The sequence below is a fragment of the Lagenorhynchus albirostris genome, chromosome 1 (genome assembly GCF_949774975.1).
Source record: "Lagenorhynchus albirostris chromosome 1, mLagAlb1.1, whole genome shotgun sequence".
NCBI lineage: Eukaryota > Metazoa > Chordata > Mammalia > Artiodactyla > Delphinidae > Lagenorhynchus > Lagenorhynchus albirostris.
Genome location: NC_083095.1, coordinates 190,870,662 through 190,894,745, shown reverse-complemented (window position 1 = coordinate 190,894,745; position 24,084 = coordinate 190,870,662). Strand labels below are relative to the sequence as shown.

General features: G+C 44.2%; 1 protein-coding gene across 1 annotated transcript; it reads right to left on the bottom strand.

Moving 5' to 3' along the window:
- Nucleotides 1-16,422: 16,422 nt before the first annotated feature.
- On the bottom strand, nucleotides 16,423-18,688 carry LOC132528885 (tomoregulin-1-like). The gene is made up of 2 exons (XM_060165043.1): nucleotides 18,660-18,688; nucleotides 16,423-18,412 (listed from the first exon to the last, which is right to left on the bottom strand). The coding sequence occupies exons 1-2, from the start codon at nucleotides 18,686-18,688 to the stop codon at nucleotides 17,407-17,409; spliced, it is 1,035 nt and encodes a 344-aa protein (XP_060021026.1). The 3' UTR covers nucleotides 16,423-17,406.
- Between the last annotated feature and the right edge of the window lie 5,396 nt (nucleotides 18,689-24,084).

Genomic DNA, 24,084 nt, shown 5'->3' with positions numbered 1-24,084 from the left:
ACTAAATATCCAACGATATGTTATTGGTAAACTAAATTATAGCATGTCCAAAACATGAAATACTACACAGCCATTAATGAGCACTTAGTGACATAGGACAATGTTAGTAACATATTAAGTAACGAGGCAAGCTACACAAACATGGCTTGAGAGTTGTTTAAAAGTTAATGGGAGGGAATAAAGTGGGGAATGTTTAGCTGTGCCTTCCATTGCCATCTGTAGGATCTTTGCTCTTGAATGAAAGGGAATTTCCTTCTGTGTCCCAAGAGCTTGTTTCTGGAGAGTTGGGACTCTACACTCAGAGGACAGTTAACAAAGCTTTGTTTTAAAAGCCCAAGACCTTTGGAAGGATAGAGGTTGTAGCTTTGGAGAAGGAAAGAATGTTGGCTGTCCTGGAGGAATTGGAGTCTTCGGGACTGGGAAGGAACGAAAAAGGTGGCAAGTTTCTATGGGAGCTGAAGCCTGGGATCTTACTGCCGCTCCCAGGAGGAGGGGCCCGGGTGACAGCGTGACTCCCAGGGACCCTCAAGCAATTGTGTTATGTGTGATGGCTTATCCTCATCTCTACCTTCCTCTACTGGGTCACTCCCACTAGGATACAAACATGTTCTGGTACCTTTCACTTCAGAACAGCCACCTTCCTAACCCCGTATTTCTCCTCCCCTACCTCCCTATTGCTAAAAGTTTCCCATAGTGGGCAGGCTCCCCTTCCCTGCCCATGCCCTCCCCAACCCACGGCCATCTGTGTGTGCCCATCCCAGGGGTACACAGGGTGGGAGACTGCTCTCCTTATGGTCACCCAGGACATCTCCATTCCCCTTCCTCATGGCTCTCCACTTCCCCGGCTTCATTCAACCACTCAGACTGTCTAGAAACGTCAGCTTCTCTTGCTTCCGGGACACTGAGCCCTCCTGGATTTCCTCTGTCTCTCTGGTTAATCCTCCCCATGCTCATTGGCTGACCCCTCTTCACCAAATTCTAAATGTGGATGTGAAAGAATTCAATCTGCCTCTCCTTCCTCTCCCTTCCTTCTCTCCCTCGGTAATATCTACTTTTCAGAAATTTAAATACCATTTTTACTCAAAATCATTTTCACATTCGTGTAAATCTAGATATCCTGACTTTTTTTGTTTGTTTGTTTTTGTTTTGTTTTGTTTTGTTTGCAGTACGTGGGCCTCTCACTGTTGTGGACTCTCCTGTTGCACAGCACAGACTCCGGATGCACAGGCTCAGCGGCCATGGCTCACGGGCCCAGCCGCTCCATGGCATGTGGGATCTTCCTGGATCGGGGCACGAACCCATGTCCCCTGCATCAGCAGGTGGACTCTCAACCACTGCGCCACCAGGGAAGCCCCTCAAGTTTTTACAATTTTTATGGTAACACAAAAGACCCCGAATAGCCAAAGCAATCTTGAGAAAGAAAAATGAAGCTAGAGGAACCAGGCTGCCTGACTTCAAACTATACTACAAAGCTACAGTAATCAAGAGAGTATGGTACTGACACAAAAATAAAAATATAGATCAATGGTACAGGATAGAATGCCCAGAGATAAACCCACGCGCATATGGGCACCTAATTTATGACAAAAGTGGCAAGAACATACAATGGAGAAAAGACAGCCTCTTCAATAAGTTGTGCTGGGAAAACTGGACAGCTACATGTAAAAGAATGAAATTAGAACACTACCTAACACCATACACAAAAATAAACTCTAAATGGATTAAAGACCTAAATGTAAGACTGGACACTATAAAACTCTTAGAGGAAAACATAGGAAAAACACTCTCTGACATAAACCACAGCAAGATCAAGATCTTTTTTGACACACCTCCTAGAGTAATGAAAATAAAAACAAAAATAAACAAATGGAACCTAATTAAACTTAAAAGCTTTTGCACAGCAAAGGAAACCAAAAGGAAGACAAAAAGACAAGCCTCAGAATGGGAGAAAATATTTGCAAATGAAGCAACTGACAAAGGATTAATCTCCAAAATTTATAAGCAACTTATGCAGCTTAATAACAAAAAAACAAACAACCCAATCCAAAAATGGGCAGAAGACCTAAATAGACATTTCTCCAAAGAAGATATACAGATTGCCAACAAACACATGAAAGAATGCTCAACGCCACTAGTCATTAGAGAAATGTAAATCAAAACTACAATGAGGTATCACCTCACACCGGTCAAAATGGCCATCATCAAAAAATCTACAAACAATAAATGCTGAAGAGGGTGAAAAGGGAATCTTCCTGCTCTATTAGTGGGAATGTAAATTGATACAGTCACTATGGAGAACAGTGTGGAGGTTCCTTAAAAAACTAAAAATAAAACTACCATATGACCCAGCAATCCCACTACTGGACATATACCCAGAGAAAACCATAATTCAAAAAGAGACATGTACCACAGTGTTCATTGCAGCACTATTTACAATAGTCAGGACATGGAAGTGACCTAAGTGTCCATCGACAGATGAATGGATAAAGAAGATGTGGCACATATATACAATGGAATATTACTCAGCCATAAAAAGAAATGAAATTGAGTTATTTGTAGTGAGGTGGATGGACCTAGAGTCTGTCCTACAGAGTGAAGTAAGTCAGAAAGAGAAAAACAAATTCGTATGCTAATGCATATCTATGGAATCTAAAAGAAATGGTACTGATGAACCTAGTGGCAGGGCAGGAATAAAGACCCAGACATAGAGAATGGACTTGAGGGCATGGGAAGGGGAGGGGGAGTTGGGCAAAGTGAGAGTAGCATTGACATGTATACACTACAAATGTGAAATGGGTGGCTAGTGGGAAGCAGCTGCATAGCACAGGGGAATCAGCTCCATGCTTTGTGACCACCTAGCAGGGTGGGAGGGAGGTTCAAGAGGGAGGGGATATGGGGATGTATATATACATATAACTGATTCACTTTATTGTACAACAGAAACTAACACAACATTGTAAAGCAATTACACTCCAATAAAGATGTAAAAAATAATAATAGCAAGAAACAAAATTGGCTCTCATTTTTCATATCCAGGTATTCCTATAAAGTGAAAAAATCTAATCCTCATATCAGTTGTAAATAATACATCTTTATTATACAGTAAAACTTGGGAATTAATAAGTATGATATAAAACTGCAGCTTGTAAACATTGAATGCATTATTTATTAATTTTGATTTTTACTTGTATGTTTTGAATTTTTTTAGAAATAATTTTAGACACATGAAAGTATCAAAATTAGTATAGAGAGTTCTTTTTTTTATTAATTCTTATTGGCGTATAGGTACTTTACAATGTTATGTTGGTTTCTGCTGTACGGCAAAGCGAATCAGTTATATGTATACATATATCTACTCTCTTTCAGATTTCCTTCCCATTTAGGTCACCTCAGAGCACAGAGTAGAGTTCCATGTGCTGTGCAGTAGGTTCTCATTAGTTATCTATTTTATGCATAGTAGTGTGTACATGTCAGTCCCAATCCCCCAATTCGTCCCATACCCCTTCCCCCTTGGTATCCATACATCTGTTCTCTACATCAGTACAGAGAGTTCTAATGTACCCTTCCCCCTGCTTCCCCTAGGGGTGACAACTTACACACTCGTAGTTCACTATCAATTATCAGAACTTTATTTGGATTTCACCACTTTTCACAGGCACCAATTGTGTGTATGTGTTTCCATCAGATTTTATCAAACGTATATTTATAGATGCATGTAACCACCACCATGGCCAGGATACAGAACTGTTCCTTCATGACGAAGAAGCTCCCTCAAGCTGTCCCTTTATAGTCACATCCTCCCAGGTGGTTGCTTAATCCCTGGCAACAACTGATGTGTCCTCTCTCTAAAATTACATCACTTTGAGACTGTCATGTACCTAGAATCATAGCTTTTGAAATTGGCTTTTTTTTGCTCAGAGCCTATTTTCCCCTCATCTTTCAAGTATCCTGCTCTCCAGGAAAGTGGTCTGCATGACCACCTAGAATTGGGGGGTGGACAACGGTATCGGAAAAGGACCAAAATAAGAATAATTGGTGTGTCAGTGATTTGGTCTACTAACCTTGAAAAGTAGGTAATACCTTTCATATTGTGTTGGAGATGAAGATCTGTCATGAAAATTTTTCATGATGTCTGGCATCTCTGGGTTCCTTGTGGAAATATTCCCAGGACATAAAACCCGTCTCTCTACCTTTGTCTCTCTCCTCCAAATCCACTTCTTCCTCCTTCAGCTAAACCACTAGCCCCTCTCACCTGACCTTCCAATAAGTCTCTGAACCCTTCCCTCTGTTTCCTTTCTTATCCTTCAGTAATCCATTCCCAGTAGCAGCTCATGGCACCTTTGATCCATGCCTGGTCTCAGCTCTGAAAACACCTCTTTAGAGGAACTTTCTCTGACAGTCTAATCCCTCCTTCCCTATCCCCACCCCTCCCCAAATACTTGACCTCAGTAAATATTTATTGATTGAATGAATAACTAAATGAAAACTCATGTGGCTAAACAACTGCTCCCAACGTGGAATAAGCAAGACAGCTGTCCTTACCACACTCTACAACTGCTCAGAAAATGCAGGAGGGCATGGAGAATGGCTACAGCACGTGGGGATACTGGCCAGATATTGTTGATGATTTTAAAATCCATCCACATACTGAGTTCAAAGCCCCAGCACTGTGGAAAATGCTGTTGAAACTTGCGTGGTTATGGTGGTTAGGATGTTGGCTTTCACCTAAACTGCCTGGAAAATAAAGATCGCTCTCCCTGCCCTCTCGTTGCTGATTTGATTTCTTTATATGTACAGTAACCAGCCACTTGTAAACTCCTAAGCCACATGCCAGCGGGAAGCACATGGCAAAAAGAGGCAAGTTTCGAGCCAGTGCAGAGGAGGAATCGCTCCAAATCAACTCAGGTCTGTGGGTTCACCCGAGGCACAAAACGCTAGTTGGCTCTAACATCCTTATGGCAAAGCCCAGCCAACTCTACTGGATTGAATATTTCCTGCTTCAGCAAGAAATTTCTGGACTGAGCTATTGATGGATGGCGTGGGATAGGGGTAGATATTTGGCATTTGGGACCACAAGGCAAAACGAATTCATGTTTTGTAGGGAAAAGAGATTTTTCTCAATAAAGAAAATTAAAGGCTTCTTTCTTCAAAGAAAAGAAGTGAGATGAGATTTTCTGTTCTTAAACGAGGAAAAAAATGGTCCTCCACATAAAATATTTCTGTACCATCCCGATGAGACCAGGATTGGTCTTGAGGTGCAGACTGCAGGAGATCTCATTAAGGATACATACCTCTGTGTCCAGGGAGTCATAGCACAGGAGCAAACGAAAACATCCGAGGAAGCCAGCTTATCTCACTAGGCATCACTGTCATCTGGAAAACAGGGGTGTTGGGAAATGGCCACCAAGGCAGGGACAGTGACATCCAGAGTGTGAGTTACTCTTCTTTGATGTTGTATATTCACTCTTTCACCCATCAAATAATGACTGCCTCTACCATGAGAGTGAAGGGCACTGGACCAGGTACCACAGGGGATTTCATGATGCCTGAGACACAGCTTCTGTCTTCAAGAAACTCACCATCTAAGTACAGGAAAAAAGAGCATATGCACGGAACACATGGAGAAAAGCCACAGGAAAGTTACAGGGGAGATGTTTTTGAAAGTCTCAGGAAGACAGAACTTATTTTACCTGGCTGAGGTAAGAAATGGCTAAAAGGGGACAGGAAGTGAATCAGAAAATTCTTTGTAAGAGGTGACACCTTTAAGGGAACTTGCAAGATGGGTGGGGTTTGGCCAGGAGGGCATGTAGCCGAAGGGAATTCCTCACAGGTGGAGGCATTCACAGAGTCACCAGCAGAAGACCATCTCTCTGAGAAGGCAGAAGGGGACGTGGAGGAAACTGGTTTGAGTTCTTCTGAAAAGAGCACAGAAGAAGCTATAGGAAGAGGCTCACTTCTTTGATTCATGATCAGTAATGACATCAGCTTCGATTTGCAATGTATAGACCAAGACTGCATACAAGGCCCCAGAGTCCAGTCCAGCAAAAATACTTTGAGGAGACAAACCAATAAATGCCCCGAAGAGGTTTGCATCGCAGACTCAGAACTGTCTCGAGTTGAACGTGGGCACGTGCCAACTTCATTGCTTCATCTCCCAGTGACTTTCTCTGAGCCACGTCACTGGCTTCTCCTGAATTATGAACGAGATCAATTCAAGTTCAGCTTTGGGAACGTCCTAGAGGCTTTAGAGGCAGGAATTCATAGAGGCCAAGTGCACAGGCTTTTGGAGTCAGCGTGTCCATATTTTAATGGTAACTCTTCCTGCTGCTGGCTTAGTAAACTTGGACAAATAATTTAACCTTCTTAAGTCCATTTCCTCGTCTCTAAAAATGGGGTTGATAAGAGTATACATTTCATGGGCTTAATGTTTAAAGGCTAAATAAGAATATTTGTACAAGACTTAATTCAGTTTCAGCAAAATTTCAGAACAATTTTGCTCTAGTCTGAATAAGCAAATGGCGGCCCCCTAATCCGGAAGTGGATGCTACACGTTGCTACAGACGAAAGCCTGGCGATGAGGGTCATTAACTGACTCAAGAGATCCAACGTACGGAGGCATCATTATATGACTCAGAGTATAGAATAAACCACCTAAAGGAGAGCCAGCTTGCGAGCCTGAGCTTTTCGGCTCTGGGTCGGAAGAGAGGACATGTAGAGACCAGCTGGAAAATATCATTCACCTGGAAAATTTTGAGCGGAATCCACCTCTGTCTCTGTCTCTGTCTCCATCAACGTTCTGGAAAGTGATCCCTCCCTATGTGGAGGTTTGGGGCATAGAGGGACCCGCCGTAAGTAATCATCTCACTCATCTTTGGAAGCAGCCCTCCCAGAATTGCCAACAGAATTGCTCCATTATTCATGCCTTTCAAATGAAATTAATATCTCCCAGGGCTCATTTACCTTAAGGCTGTTCCTTTGATTTTTTTTTTTTCATCCAAGGTGTCCACTAGATAATCGGGTAGACCTTTCAGGCAGTGGGGTCTTAGAGCATCCAAGCTTTTTGTACCTCCCCACGCCTGAGTCATTTATTGTAATATTCTATTTCACTGGAATTTTAACACCTTCATTTAAAACAAGAAGTGAAGCAACTTCACACAAGATATTTTAGAACCTATAAACATCTTGCTCAACACTCACCTCCAAGTTCACTTTCGCTTGCCTATGGGAATGGAGTAAAACGTACAGTTTATCCAGGAAGGGTCATGCCAAATGGGGACATAGCACTTTGTTTAAAGAGCAGGTATCTTATTACTTACAACCCTCACCTTCTGGCCCTGGTTAATGCCGTAATCACTCTCTTAAATTTCCCTTTATTTAACATCATCCGTCCTGCCTTCTTTTGTTACCGTTACTTAACTAACTAAACAGACCAAATACAATACCAAGGGCTAAAGGAGGCATGAATCCAACTTGCAGAAACCTGCTTTTAATTTAGGATTATGGGGCCAGTTTCCTAGAAATTGTCACATTTTTAAAGATAATGTATTTTCCTTCTTTATGTCAAGACATGGCTGATCTAATTAAATTCAGTTTAATCTAATAATGAGTATATTAGTGCTGTCTTCAAAATTAACATTTCAATCCCAAATCCAAACTTTAATCATCAGATATGTATTCTTGCTAGCCTAAATTAAAAACTGAATTATCGAATTTCCATAAGAACTTTCTCCACTCTCATGGAAACCTGTTAGAAGGTATGAGATGAAAAGATAAAGCAAAATTACATTGGCCACCAAGTAGACCACTATGAATCATTTTCTAAAGAGATTCTGACATATAAAAACTCCTGGGAAATTAGGAAGCTCTCTGTAAGCTCCTGGAAGGTAAATGACGTGATTCATTTTTGCATCTCAAGTGCTTTATGATGCATCACCACAGAGTAGGTGCTCAGTTAATGAGTGCTGAATGGGTGTGAACTTCAGCCTTGAAAATACTAAGCAGAAGTGAGATGATCCCAAGAGGGAAGACTTTTCTGTTTTGTTCTCTACCATACGTAATAGGTGTTCAAGAAATACGGACTGAATAAATGAGTGACTGATACTGATACTGACCTGGACCCCTCACTGGGTTGCTGTATCCAGTTCATATGGAATCTTCAGGCCATGGAGAATCTATGGCCCCTGAAGAAGAAGTAACTGAGCAGGACACTCAACCTGTTTCTCAGTGCAACACCTTGGGGAGACAAGAAAACAGCAATCTTATAGTAGATAATTTGGACCTCGACTGTTAGGAGGTCCAAGAATTAGAAGGCTAGATTCCCTCCTTTGTCCTGCTAATAATAAGGTATGGAAGGCAGCATCTAGAAAACTAAAGAAATCACAGTGAGTTGCAGGACATTTCCACTGTAAATACATCAGGTGACTTTATATTTATTTATTTACTTATTTATTTTCGGTGTGTTGGGTCTTCATTTCTGTGTGAGGGCTTTCTCTAGTTGCGGCAAGCGGGGGCCACTCTTCATCGCGGTGCGCGGGCCTCTCTCTATCGCGGCCTCTATTGTTGCGGAGCACAGGCTCCGGACGCGCAGGCTCTGTCGTTGTGGCTCACGGGCCTAGTTGCTCCGCGGCTTGTGGGATCCTCCCAGACCAGGGCTCGAACCCGTGTCCCCTGCATTGGCAGGCAGATTCTCAACCACTGCGCCACCAGGGAAGCCCCATCTGGTGACTTTAGAACTGTCTATAAATAGTCGGTTTATGCCCCAACCCAGGACAAAACGGGAGGGAACAGCAGGACTGTCTCTGGGGAGTTTCTACAGCTCTGGCGCATACAGACAATTGTTCTCTTGTTCTGTGCGTATCCAGAGTGAAGTCCATTCTTCTCTGTGTTAATATCACAGAAAAAAGAAAGAGGTGAAGGTTTCAGCTCCCAAAAGATGGTTGGCTCCCCCAAGATGAGTAGACTCACCGGAAGCACAAAGCCCGTCTCACTGGAGACACAGCAGAATGCAAACACCTCAGCCTCGAATCTCTGTAAAAATTGATGTACAGTCAATTTATAATGTTGTGTTAGTTTCTTGACTTAAGTGGTGCATGCTGTGGAGAAGAGCTGCAAGTGCTGCAAAGATAAATGAAACTCAGGATCTTCCAAGACAGAAGAAGCAGAGGATGATGACATCAACAACCACAAGAATCACAAACATCAGCAATTATTACAGAACTCTGGTCACCAGGACTGAGTCATATCTCTGGACTCCCCATTAGCAGCCCCAACTTTGTTTATGGAAACTGGATTTTAATATCACTAGTCCTTCTTCAAGTTTTCAAATAATTTCATAAAGAGGGAAGGTGACGCACCTGTAGAATATATACATGTTCTCCCGCAGGTTTACATGAATTTGTGTGCAGTCAGGCATATCGGGAAGGAAGGCTAACCACCCTGGCCTCTGAAACGGAGCTGTGTCTGGGGAGAAACACAATAGTTGTTGAACTCAGCGCATCAAAGCTGCCTAATGATTTTCTGACACGCCTCCAGGCAGTGGGGAATAGCATGTCCAATTGGAAGCAAGGGAGGAGTCTGAGGCCCTCAAAAAAGCCACGGATCCTCCTCTTTCTCTCTTTTTCTGTTTGAACTCCATAATAGAATTTGTCAGCGAGGACCTTTTGAAGTCTGACTTTCAGATGGAAATTCCTGGAGGATGTGAGACGGCAGAATGCATGACAGGGCAGGGCACGAATGTCCTTTAATGCAGATCTTTAAGGAGAGGAGAGACACAGGGATGCTTAGAGACCTCTCCCCCTCCCCCTCCAAAAGCCCGGGAAAAGGAATCTCCGCTCTGCCTGGTGAGCACGGACAGAACAGAAGAAAACCAAACCACACATGCACATCCTAATGTGCCTGCCCCTCCCGCGAGGAGCAAGCTCCCCAGTTTTCTTCTCCTCTGCCCTACGCACGGGCTCATCCAGCGCTCCCCCAGCCTCGGGGCAGGGGCGGCTCGGCGTCCCTCTGGGCAGCCCTGTCGCTGACGGTCCATCATGGGGCTCACCTTGTTCTGCTGCTGTTAGATTCCCTTCAGGACAGCTCCAAGCCTTCCGGGCTCCCTTCCCGTTTTCTGGAGTTGAAATTCACTTCCGTGGGAGAGCAGCCCAGAGCCCGAAGTCAAGGTCCCGGGTGTCCCCCACTCCGGGCGGAACCACACCCCTGGTTCCCTCCACTCTCACAAGGCAGGCATCTGGGCGTGAGTCCCCTTCGCTTCCGGCCCTTGCTCACCTGCACACTCAGCCACTTTCACACCAGGCCCAGCCTCCTTCCAAGATCAGAACATGAGACCCGCCTCGTCCTGCTGAAGGTCCCAGGCCCCCGGACCCCAAGCCTCTTGCTGGACCTGCTCCACCCTCCTCTCATCCCCATTTTCCATTTCGTCCTCTGCTCCCTCTTCCCAACATCACCTAGTTGTCCCATGGCTGACGAAGTTGTTTTAAATCGAGCTCCTCTCATTCTCCAAAAGCATAACTAAGTTCCGTTGACTTCACCGCCCTTTTTCACAGCAACCCTCTTCTCATCCGAAGGTCACGAAGGGACAGTGGGGCACTTTCTGCCTCCTGATTGGTATTTCTCACTCACTCCTCAAGCCAGCCCTTCCCGCTCACTGTCGCAGGTCCCCTCAAGGCCACCCTTTCCCCTGGGGACATCAGGGACCTTCGTAATAATGACTCCGTATTACTGACCATCTACTGCACTTCACAGTGTTGACCCCTCCCCGCTTCTGGAAATGCTGTCTTGAGTTCCCTCAGGGGCCCTGCACTTGCTGAACTTGGTTTCATCTTCTTTTCCTCTGTTGACACCTCTTTCTCCCCCACTCCTTTAACCAGTGGTGTTCTCAGGGGCTTGGTCCTTAGCTGTACCTTCACTCTGTGCATTTCCTTGGGCTGAGGTCACCTAATTCCTAGCCTTGGGAGTCATTAACATATACAGGGTGCGTACGTCCAAATTTCTCTGGTACATCTCACCCCCTGAGCTCCAGACTCCTAAGTACCACCGCCTTGTGATGCTTTCCTTTCGGGAGCGATTGGCATGTCAGACTCGGCACACCCAGAACTGCCCCTCGGTTTGTACTCTCTCCAGATCTCCTTCTCAAATGGTGACGGCAGCATCCCTGGTTGCATCACCTGGCTGCAGGCAAACTTCACTCTTCACGCGTCGTTCCACTTGCTTTGTGGGACCACATCGCTAACCAGCCACTGAGTGCTTTGATTCACCTCCTGAATACATCTCAAATCTGCACCCTCTCATGACAGCCAATACCGTCACGTAGGTACAAATCCTCTCCCAGGAGGATTAGTGCAAAGGGCTTCCAATGCATCCTCCTGCACCCAGTTTCATCCCCCTCAGATACCCCCCGGGGTACCCCAGCAGAAAGGTCCACGCCTAAAATATGGCCTGTCATTCACTCCCTATTATCTACAAGATACAGTTCAAACACTTCATCTGGCTATATGGAGAAGTACAGCACTGTCTTTCCAATCAGGAAAAGCTGAAACAGACTCTCCTCAGAAATGCTGGCATCCACATGGTAAAAGCATGATATGTCAGCCCATGTCTACGGTAACTATCATAAAATTATTTTCATATGTATTTATCTCCCAAACTAGCTCATCTTGAGAAAAGAGATTGTCCCCAGGGTCTAGCGCAGTGCCTGGAAGATAGCGAGAACAAACAGATGTTTGTCGACACGTGCATGGAGAGGTCTCACTGAACTTGCTGAGGTTCTCTGGAACTGGCTTCTAGAAATCTGAAGAGAGGGAGGGAGAAGTGGTGCGGGGGGTGGCTAAGTGAGGTGAAGGGCTGAAGGGGGATCTGTGATGGGGGAGGTGACGAGAGGTGAGAGTCTGGCTCCATGTGACTGATGTTAAAAACAGAGGTGCCTCTGATTAGGATGACGGGCTCATCTATCCCAAAGGACAGAGGAGGAAGAGATGCAAAGAGAAAAGTTGTTTCCGACCTGCACTTACCCTGTGCTGACAAGGACAGAATGTACGTGGGAATCTCTCTCTCTACGTTTGTCTGTCGTTGGGAGAACCGCCTGGCATCTTTGCAGGCTGGAACTGATCAGGTGCTTCTCCAATAGGTGTGAGTATTTGGGGGACATGATTAAGCCCGAGGAGGTCAGCACTCGGGGAACTCTGAGCTGCCGAAATCTGAAGAACCTTCCCTCAGCAGGGAAACGCTCTCCAATCTCCCATAACACTTGTGGAAGCAGAAGATACTGCCCCTATCTCTGCACTCACTTGGGCTCCAAGGGGTCCCGTCAAGACCAGCAGCTTTGCCCCTAAAAGGAAGTCCTGAGTCCTTTATCGTAGGAATGGCATTTTCCTACTTATCTAAATGCAAAGAGCTTCCCAGGGTCCTTTTCTATTCTTCTTAAGTCCATGGGAATATGATTCGTGAAGTTAAAATGGTAGGCAAATCTCAGGCAACATATTTGTTACTATTATCCAAACCTTCCTGTGCTCATAGACAGACAAAAATAGACCTCTTCTGAACCTAATTATTTTGAAGAAAAGGAAGTTCTTTGGGTTATTATTCTCCTTATCTATTGATTGAATCCTTTTTCTGGAATTCTAATTTTCTGACCATTATTCAAATTCTCAAAGGAATTCCCAAGTATTGCCCACAAGGTCAAATGTTTGTGGTACGTTAGAAAATCAGATTGTGTAAAGCTGACTGGATTATCACAATATTATCCAGAACCTCCAAGACAAGACCTTAAGAGGGATGATTAAACAGGAGTGTTAGTTTGTGATAAAGTTTCTGTCTTCGGAGTACCTAATTTTAAAACAGATCAGAGAACGATCATTTGTGTAAAATCTCTCTCCATCCCTTTTTGTTTGCTTGTTTATTTTATTGTTTTTCTCATTCGGATACTGTTTTCCCATTAATTTCCATGTATGGTGAGGAGTTATTTATTCATTGCTCAAGTTATGGTCATTCTTTTTATCTTGATTCCTCCAAGTCTTGCCAGATTTCTAAGTTGGAGGTGAGGTTTAAGGAAGACTCAGATGAAGACTTAAGGAGCTGGAGAAGAACCTTCATCTCACTGTGGGTGGAGACCACCTGTTCCTTTCATCCTGTTATAATGTCATTTTTTTAAAATCCTATGATTGGTGAGAGTAGAAATTTCTATAACCACTCCAGAGGGTAATGTGTGGCAATGTATGAAAAGTTTAAACGTCTTGCCCTTTGACCTAAGAAAAATTACAAGAATGTGTCTAAAAGGATAGTCATCCATTATAGCACTTTTTATTAAAACAAAAAAAATCTGAAAACAACCTAAAGAGGTTATCCATCAAAGAAACCAACAAAGGAATTCCAGGCAGTCATTAAAAGTAATGACATTGTTTTGTAAAGATACTCATAAGAGAAAAAAATGATTACTAAAGGAGTAAACAATAAAATTTCCCTTTTGTTAAATTGTGTACGTGCAGTCCATAAGAATATGCAAAATGTTAACAGTAGTTATCACTGGGAAGTAAAACGTTAATCTTTTTGAGAAATATCTTTCCATGCTGTCTGAATACTTCTCATTTGGGGAAGTGAAGCACTGAACTCTGACATCAGAACTTTGCAAGGTCCATGACAGGGCACCTCCCAAGCCCCAGAGGGAAGGCAGGACATAGGAAAGTCTTATGGGTCTACGTGACCAATAAGCCATGCAAATAACCAGAACATTTTCAGAGATCTTAGGACACGTGCTGTAACTGCTGTGGCATTTCCTTTGGAATTCCGTGTTGCCTTTTTTATGCACCTTTGAGTGGCTGACTTCACCAGGAGCCATGCCAGCAGGAGGGGAGCACAGTGCTGGGCCAGTGGTCAGCAAAGCTCCAGGCCTGAGTGCAAAGCCCACGTGAGGGTATTTGGTTAGCTTACCTGCTCCTGCTGATGGACCTGTGCTTTTTCCTCCCTGCCTGGTGAAAACCAACTCCCAGGCACCTAGACCAGCCTGGGAATAACTGATACTATGTTACATCAACAGGCCAAATTGCAGTGACAACCTGTGTTCACGTGTGTGTGTGAGTGTGACTGTGTGTGTATGAGTGTGTGTGACTGAGTGTGTGACTATGTGTGAGTGTGAGTAAGTGTATGAGTGTGTATGACTGAGTGGGTGTGAGTGAGTGGGTGTGACCGTGTGTGTGAGTGTGTGACTATGTGTGAGTGTGAGTTTGTGTAAGTGTATGACTGAGTGGGTATGAGTGTGAGTGGGTGTGACTGAGTGTGTGTGTGAGTTTGTGTGACTGAGTGTGTGCGAGTGTGAGTGTATGTGACTGAGTGGGTGTGTGTGAGTGTGTGTGAGTGTGTGTGACTGAGTGGGTGTGAGTGTGAGGTTGTGTGAGTGTAAGAGTGTGTATGACTGAGTGGGTGTGAGTGTGTTTGTGTGACTGTGTGTGTGACTAAGTGGGTGTGAGTGTGTGTATGAGTGTGTGTGACTGAGTAGATGTGAGTGTGTGTGACTGAGTTTGTGTGTGTGTGTGTGTGACTGAGTTTGTGTGGGTGTGAGTGTGTGACTGAGTGTGTGTGTGTGAGTGTGTGTGGCTGAGTGTGTGTGAGTGTGTGTGTGTGAGTGTGGACCACCTCCAGGTCTTCTGCTCCGCTCCTTCAGCGTCTCTTTGGTGCCCCGTGTTGATTCTCAGCTGGTCACCAGGGTCCCTGGTGCACGTCCCCTTCTCGCCGGCTCCACGCGGTCAGCAGGCGGTCACTGCCCTCGTCTTCACTGCAGGAACATCACCGTGCCCGGTAGCCACCCCTCATGGAACAGAGGGTCTTCCCCGGGCTCTCCCTCCAGGGCTCCCCAGGTCCCTGGTGGACTTGGTGGCTCACCTTCCAGCATCTCCTACAGCTCGTGGCCAGGGCTGCCATGCCTGCGCTCAGTGTCTACAAAGGCTCACAACGCAGCAGCCTCTCGGCGGCCGGCCCCCACTGCCTGTGTGCAGGGCAGAGTCGCCGCCAGCCTCCGTGGGCGCTCTCCTCCCCAGCTCCCGTGGACTCTCCAGGGAACAGCTCTGCCTTCCTCTGCAGACAGGAAACAGCGAGAAAAAATGGCGAGGGTGCGCGTGACCGGCAACTTCTGAGAGGCTCCCAGAGATCCCAGTGCTCATGCCCTGTGTGATCTCCTCCCTTGGGGCAGGGCCAGACCTAGAGGCTCACTTCCAGTGAATAGACAGCACCAAGGTGATGGATATCACTTCTGAGATGAGCTTATGCTATGGAGAGGGAGGCAATGAGGTCATGAGGGTGGAGCTCTCATGAATGGGATTAGTGCCCTGATAAGAGAGGCCTCGCAGAGCTCCCTGGCCCCTCCCACCCTGTGAGGACACAGAGAGAAGACGGCTGTCATCGAGGAAGTGGGCCCTCACTAGACACTGAATCTGCCCCCACCTTGATCGTGGACTTTCCAGTCTCCAGTACTGGGAGGAATAAATGTTTTGTAGTTTATAAGCCACTGAGTCTAGGACATTTTGTTATAGTAGCCCCAACAGACTAAGACAGGTTACAAAGGACTATGCCTCCCATTTTGTGTGCCCTCTTCCTTTCCCTTCCCGGCTCATCTGATGAAGCAGCTGTCCTGTGATGAGCTGCCCCGTGGAGAAGCCTCCAGCCTCGGCTCCCAAGGGACTGAACCAGAAGTGGATCTCTCCCTGCTGAGTCTTGAGATAAGGCATGCTTGGGAGGGGACCCAGCTAAGCCACACCAGAGCTCCTGAGCCACAAAATCTCAGAGCTAATATATGTTTTTAATTTATTTATTATGGGGGTAATTTGTTACCCTTCAATGTATAACTAAGACCCAGCAGGAACCGAATCTCCTGCTTCCTTTGGGAAAATCCCAGCATCCTTGGCCGAGCTAGCAGGAGAGGGGGCCACGCAATGGTGGCCCGAAGGATTCCCATCCAGCGTCTTCAGTGGAGGCCTGAGCTCTGGCAGGGAGCTGACCAGCTGTCGACTGTGCCGCGAGCCGGTCTGCCGATCCCATCCTCCCGTATTTGATCTTCTAGGAAAGTGCTTGGCAGGGACCACGTTTGAAGTCCACAGAGAAACTTCAAGGAGAAGGTGAAGATGGGGCTCTCTTGACCTGCTTAGTCCCATGCCAGCTCCCAGCGCAGCCTTAACGATAAACCATGTTTTGAGAGTTTACTAAAGGCCAGGAACTTTGCAGTGTCCGATACAGAGCCGGCACGCCCATTGACTAATAGAAGTAACAGTAGTCGCAGTAGTTGCAGCAATAATCATTATTATTATTATTGACATTAATTATTATTTTTGTTGACACTTATTCTGTGTCTCCTCTTTTTTTTTTTTTTTTTTTTTTTTTTTTTTTTTTTTTTTTTTTTTTTTTATAGTGAAAACATTATATTATAACATGCTTTTCCAAACCAAATTATTAAAATTAATATTTTGAACATATTCTTAAATTCTACATGCATACTTCTGAATACCTAAACTACATGTTAAACAGCTGAATACATTCTATTCACACTTCAGATCTTTAAACACCAACAATCTATTAGTATAGCTATTACTACAGGACAAATTTGGAGAGAGGTCTTAGATGATTTTTAAGCTCATGTGAAGAGCACCAATCGTTAACAATCATTTTTGCATTTATTCACAAACACTGATACAATTAGTTTATTTATGTTAAAACAAATATTTCTTTAAAAATGAATGTGTATAGAAGTAGTTTAAATGATAGTGTAGGCTTTATTCCAATCTGTTTGTTAAACAGACTATTTTCACAACATCTAAATCTACTTTTCAGTGATCCGTTCCATCATTGCTACCATATACTTTTAAAAATTCAGAATTATTTTTTCAAGGAGAGAAAGGATCAAATTCCAGTCCATACACCTTATAAATATTTTACATCTAACACACACAGCTTTACAATTCATGCGATAGGCAGTGTCTAAAAAATCGGTTAATAAATCTCAAAAACATTGAAATGTCTAAACACAGAGTCTTCTAGATTTTCTTTTGTAAGAAAAGTAATCTGTAAACATCTTTACCTTCAGTTCATGCTTGGTCATTTGCTGTGGTCATTGTGGAAGAAGTGGGTCTGACTTTATAACCATTTGTGAAGTGGTCCATCTTTGCAAAAATATTACATTCCATGGGTAAAGAACAAGTCTTAGAATTACCATGTGGTACAAATTTGTGAAATCAATTTCTGTATTTAAAAACATAAAACAAAGACTACTAAACAGTCCAAAACTGTTGTAGCTGAATATTCTAAATACGAGCTAACAGTACTACACTAAAAATGTCCAAAAATAAGGCCTCTGAAATAAATATTTCCATTCTTTAAAAAAAGACAAATGTACATCACATGGTCAGTGTACATATAAAAGTCATCAGTTTAAACCATTCTGGATGATGTATCTGAAGTAAAATGACCTAGGTTTTGCTTCTGTCGTCGTCCTCTATTGTTTTTAGGGCATTTTCTTGTTATGCACATGACAATTGCTACTATAATGGCAATCTGTACAGCTCCAATAATTGCTGCAATAAGAACATGAGTGAGCTTTTGCCTACTTGGCACTACATAGAGAATACTAAAGTCTGTCTTTTCACAGTGCTGTCCAGTGTAACCAGATTCACATCTACAAGAAGCCTTCTGAGTAGAATAAATGAATTCACATTTTCCATGGATGCAGTAACCATTGAGGTTTTCAGGGCAAGGCATGTGGTTTCCAATATAAACATCTTCCCTTTGATCACTAGCATCTTTCACATCTGGTCGATATTGTAGTCCATCATCTTTCTTTCCCAACAAACTAGTGTCATCTGTGTCTGTGCAATGACCAAGATGCCTTATATCAATTTGTTCTTGTTTTATACAAGATGCTTCTCGAACAAAACAGGGATTGTTATAGGAACTCCCATCAGAAGCACACACAGGATTAAAACTGTATCCACTGCAATCTATATTACATACACACCCAACATTTTCTGCATCTTCATCACACTCAGCTTTATATTTGCAAGGTCCACACTTGGAGTGTTTTCTGTGAACTTCTGCCCCTGACCCTTCCTCTTCTCCCTCTCCAGATCCAGAACCATTATCAGAGTAGCATGGTCCCCTTGCTACTACTGTTATCTCTTTCTGGTGCTTACAAGCAGCCCTTCTGAGGAAGCATTCATTTTGGTACGTGTCCCCATTTGATCCACAGACAGGAATATAATTTGTATGGCACTGAAATTGACATGCACATTTCAAACCATCTCCATCTTCTTTACAGACTCCTCCATATTTACACGATGATTCATCACAAACTCTTATATCAGATTCCCTCACATTTAATTCCTCGGCCCAGCTCCCGGGACCCCCACGCCCGCGCCCGGCCCAGCCGGGTCGCGGGGACCTGCAGGGAGGCGGCAGCCTGTGTCTCCTCTTTTACCAGGTACAATACCAAGTGATTTAGGTTCTTTTTATTAATCCTCACAACCACCCTATGACGTATGTGTGTTGTCCCATTTTGCAAGTGAAAAAAGCCGAAGTACAGAAAGTTAGAGTAGCTTTTCAAGGTCATGATGAGCCTATAAGAGTAGAAATAAGACAAGGGGTTCTGGCTCCACTGCTTCTGTTCCCAAGGGGATGACTGTTCTTGCCATGCGCCCTGGCCAGTGGGTGGAAGCATCGTGGAAAGGCAGGTGATGCTCTGAGGACTGCACAGAGCAGCATCGCACCTCCACCTACGTAAGACGAGGTACTCTGGCTCCTACTGCTTGGCGTTGACAGCTTCTTCGGCAGCTTGCTGAAGGCCTCAGGGCCCGCCTAACCACTCCAAGGCACGCGCCTCTGTGCCTTTTAAACACATTCTGTCTGGTGTGCTTCCAAAGGGAATTCCTTAGGCTCCTCTCAAGCCTGCAGGGCATTTGGCTCTTGAGATAAGTGCATCAGGACATACCAGCCACCAGCACCAGGCTTCCTGGCTGAGAAATCTCAGTTACTTCAGGCCCTATCTCCATCGCTTTCCCATGTCCAACACATCCAGAAACACGTTTAGGAAACTGAAACACAGAAATACCTTCTTGAGATAAAGCTTATTTCAGCAGGAGCCTAAAAATAACGTACAGTCGTGATCTGTGTATGCCTGCTTGTCAGACTGACGACCTGCTTGGATTTCATCTGCAAAGCATTGGCTGCATGATGTCAGGCAAGAAGAAATTTTCATCCCTAGATCTCCGTTCATTCATCTATAACTGCCCCGTCCAATATAGTAGGCACTAGTCACTTGAAAGGTGCTATAGGTATAAAATACACACTGGACTTCAAAGATTAAATTCCCCCTAAATGTAAATAATATCATGAATATGTTATCATGAACTACATATCATTAATATACTATTGATAAGTTTTACATTGATTATAGGAAAACATAATATTTTGGATACGTTGGGTTCAATAGGGTGTATCATTAAACATGTTTAATATTGCAATGATGATCTGGATTTAGCCAGAGTGCCCTCACTCGTGTGCTTGATAGAGAACAACCCTGGCTTGGAAGGAGGTTCACTGTGGCCCAGGGAAATGCTACCCTTTTGTCCAAACGATGGACACATGATTCCACAGAGGAAACCCTGGGACCAGGAGGGAGGGGTTCAGAGTCCCACGGGCATATTTAATGTTCTGAATTCTTTCTGAATTTACCACCAAGTTCATTACATGTTTGTTACTCTCTAGGCAGAAGGAATTAAATTTGAAAAAAAAATCTACAGTGGAGAAACAGATCAAAGGCTGAACTTGGTCAGTGGCATGCAGAATAAATATTATCTCACTGCTCAAACAAATCTTCTGGCTGCCGAGGCAAGACATGCTGATAAGATACTTTCATGTCTCTTCTCTCCAGTCCCCAATCCCCCAACCCTGGTGACCTCATTTTTCTAGTTTTCTGAGGGGCCCCTGGTGATATCTGAAGAATCAGAGAGCAAAGGCCATCATCTGAGTCATGCAGGAAGCCTTCAGGTTCCAGGCGGGACTGAGATGAGTTTCACGTCCCCTGTTCGCCATGCTGACCCCTGGGAGGGTTGGATATTTGGTTCTATTCTGTGTTGACATCTGTGTTACCACAAGCTATATACTGGGTTGGCCAAAAGATTCGTTCATTTTTTCCCCTAAGATGGCTCTAGTAGCAGTTAGTCGTCTTTAACTTCATTGGAAACAATTTTGTTAGATTGTAAGTGACAGCTGTCATATCAGAGTGCATTTTTAAAAAAGACATCAAAATTGGTGAATTTTTGTGTAGCCATTTTAATATTGAAGATGGAAGAAAAAAGCAACATTTTCAACATTATGCTTTATTATTTCAAGAAAGGTAGAATTGCAACTGAAACGCACAAAAAGATTTGTGCAGTGTATGGAGAAGGTGCTGTGACTGATCAAACGTGTCAAAAATGGTTTGTGAAGGTTCGTGCTGGAGATTTTTCACTGGACGATGCTCCACGGTCGGGTAGACCAGTTGAAGTTGATAGCGATCAAGTCGAAACAGTAACTGAGAACAATGAACGTTATATCAGGCGAGAGATAGCCGACATACTCAAAATACCCAAATCAAGTGTTGAAAATCATTTACACCAGCTTGGTTACGTCAATCGCTTTGATGTTCGGCTTCCACGTAAGTTAAGCAAAGAAAACTTTCTTGACCATATTTCCACATTAGATTCTCTGCTGGAACGTAATGAAAATGTTCCTTTTTTAAAACAAACTGTGATGGGCGATGAAAAGTGGATACTGTACAACAATGTGGAACGGAAGAGATCATGGAGCAAGTGAAATGAACCACCACCCACCACACCAGAGGCCGGTCTTCATCCAAAGAAGGTGATGTTGTGTATATGGTGGGATTGGAAGGGAGTCTTCTATTATGAGCTCCTTCCAGAAAACCAAAAGATTAATTCCAACAAGTACTGCTCCCAATTAGACCAACTGAAAGTAGCACTCGACAAAAAGTGTCCAGAATTAGTCAACAGAAAATGCACAATCTTCCATGAGGATAACACAAGACCGCATGTTTGATGACCAGGCAAAAACTGTTACAGCTTGGCTGGGAAGTTCTGATTCATCTGCCGTATTCACCAGACATTGCACTTTTGGATTTCCATTTATCGCGGTCTTTACAAAATTCTCTTAATGGAAAAAATTTCAATTTCCTGGAAGACTGTAAAAGGCACCTGGAACAGTTCTTTGCTCAAAAAGATAAAAAGTTTTGGGAAGATGGAATTATGAAGTTGCCTGAAAAATGGCAGAAGGTAGTGGAACAAAAGGGTGATATGTTGCTCAATAAAGTTCTTGGTGAAAATGAAAAATGTGTCTTTTATTTTTACTTAAAAAAACCGAAGGCACTTTTTGGCCCACCCAATAATTTTCTGGTCCTACCGCCACCAAGAAGATGATTTTTTAATGTACTCCTGAAAGTGCCTCATGAAAAATGGAACCTCAGGAGGGGTCACCAGCAGCCTGGAGACAGCCCGTGCTGGTGGGATCCCAGGCTCTGAGCCGAGGGGCTTTGCACCGGGAAGTTAGTGGATTCTCCAACTTGTGATAATAAAACCAGGTTATATTTATTAAACAGTTGTGTTGTGTCAGGCATGCTTTCAAGTGCTCTGCAGACATTGTCTTTTTTGCTCCTCATAGCAACCCTGTTGGGTATTTTCCACTGGTCTTCAATATTTATGTTTACTGATGAGAATGTATGTAACTCACCCAAGGTCACACGGCTACCGAGTGGCAGAGTCAAAATCAAGCCTGTGGGATCCCCAGGCCCAGGCTCTGAACCCCTGAGCTATGGCAATCACACAGCCAGGCCCCCTGTTAAACTTTCATTTAAACTGTCAAACTCAAAGAATTTTTCTGACTTTTTTGATGAAGGAAATTTTCTAACTAGGCCCTGCTACTTTTAGAGTTTCCATTGTCAACACACATCTCTCTCAGTTTGAGTTTACTTGGAGGCTGTTGTCCAGACATCCCAGGGCTGCTGCTATAGTTGTTGGCCGTACAGCTCTGGGAGGTACCATCCACTGTGATGTTGGGCAGTGCACAACCTGCACAACAGTACACAGGGCCTGGCATGAAGAAGGTCCAGCAGTCCCCAATTTACTGATCACCGCCTTCCATCCTCCCATCTCATTCCTGTTGAATACAGAGCAATGTACTGAGTGTCAAAAGTGTCCCGTAGCATTGATTTAAATATCCTGGGCTTCTACTCAACTTATTTAAGATTCATTCCCTTAACTTCCAAGTGACCTTCTCTGTGGCTTGCTTCCCTAATGTGTCTTTAAGTAAAGTAGTCAGAACCAGAAACTCATGACAAATGAAATTGCTTCTGGCATGACGATTGGAAGAGAGTCTGTGAAGTTTATGATATTCATCTCCAAGGCCATGGGACTTGTATTTTAACATCAAAATCCCTAAACCTGCATATACAATGAAGGTTTTCTCAGAACATACTTGTGGATCCCTTGAAAATTACTTTTAGAGACTCAAGAATGAGTTTTAAAAAATCTTTTTAAAAAATTGAGGTTGTACTTGATTTGGGAAAAAGGTAATCAAAAAAGATATGAACGTTTCATCTACTGAAAACTGAGATAATAAAACAGTGGTCCTGTTCTTCTTGTGACAGCTTATAAACAGGCTCCTGGAAATTCCAAGAGGTGTTTTAAAATATATTTTGAGGGATGGCGTCACCTTGAAACAAATATGATTATTGTAAAGAAAAACAGTCATTGAGTCTATAAACGGAAGATTTAGAGAAACATTTCATGTGCTTGTAGGCACGTCTCTCATGAGAGAGTAATGCACAGCTTTCGGTGCTACTCTCCTGATCGTGTGCTCCAGAGTACGAGGTAAAAATAAATTAAAGTAACTACCCCAGAAAGCTAAATAGAACTCTGTGGCTTGGCATAGGATTCAGGGCTTATGTTTAAAAACTTATTTTTAAAAGAAAAGTAACTCAGAGGAGGGAGAGACCACTGAAACAGTAGTTCCTCTGCTAACTCTAGCTCGTGGCCTTCGAGATGCCTGGCCACTGGCTGTTCCACACACACACGCTCAGAGGATGCCTCGCTGTGGGAAGAGGCCAGCCTGTTGGTGCACCTGCCAGGGATGGGCTTCTGAAGCCCAGACTTAGAGGGTCCGCAGACATGCGTGCTGGAAGGGGCCGGGCAGAGCCACTGGGGGCTGAGGTGGAAGACCCTTGGTCCCAGCAGAGTGCTGGCTGCACGCCTCCCAGGAGCAAGGGCAGAGCTGAGCACACCCAGCCACCCTTCCCAGTCACCGAAAACACCCCACTGTCCCAGGGGCCGGGTCAGCAAGGGGGCAGCGCCAGGAGCGTCACAGCCGTGGAGCCCCCTCCGCCGGGATGGACGGTTCGGAGAGGCTTCTCCCTGACTATTAAACTGTGACGCGGGAAAGAGCGTACAGAGAGCCGAACTTAGGTTCCCCCGCCTGGCTAGCGTTTCGACACCAGCCCCTCGACCACATGCCTGTTGCAGAGTACTTATCGCTAAACGTGAGTCGCTGCGGTGTTGTCTTGAGTTCGCTGTTGCTTTCTCTGCAAAACGAGCTCCTCGGACCTGGTTTTCTCTGAGGTCCCTCCCAGTTATGCAGTTTGAAAACAACTTGCTGTTTGACTAAAGTCATTTATACGATAGCCTGGAGTTTGACTAAATTAAACATTTCCCTCCTAAGCCAGTTGGTTTGTGTAAACACAGCCTAGTGGCACCCACTCCCCGGCAATGACAAAACAGTGGTGCCCGAGACACCAAGACAAAAGCTGGTCTCTCCCGATGAGGTGCTGATCTGGGTGACAAGCTCCGGTATGTCTAGAAATGGAAGTAATTGCTTAGAGAGAGAATGGGGGGCGGGGGGAAACAGTGAATATAAAAGGAAAAGGGAGAAAGGAGAGGAAGAATGCAGAACGAAGAAGCCAGCGATCAAGACAGTGCAGAAACGGCAATAATAATAGTAATAGTAAGAACAACGGTAGGGTGGACCCACGTGGTAAAGACTTCCGTTCACAAAGTGTAAGCAGTAATA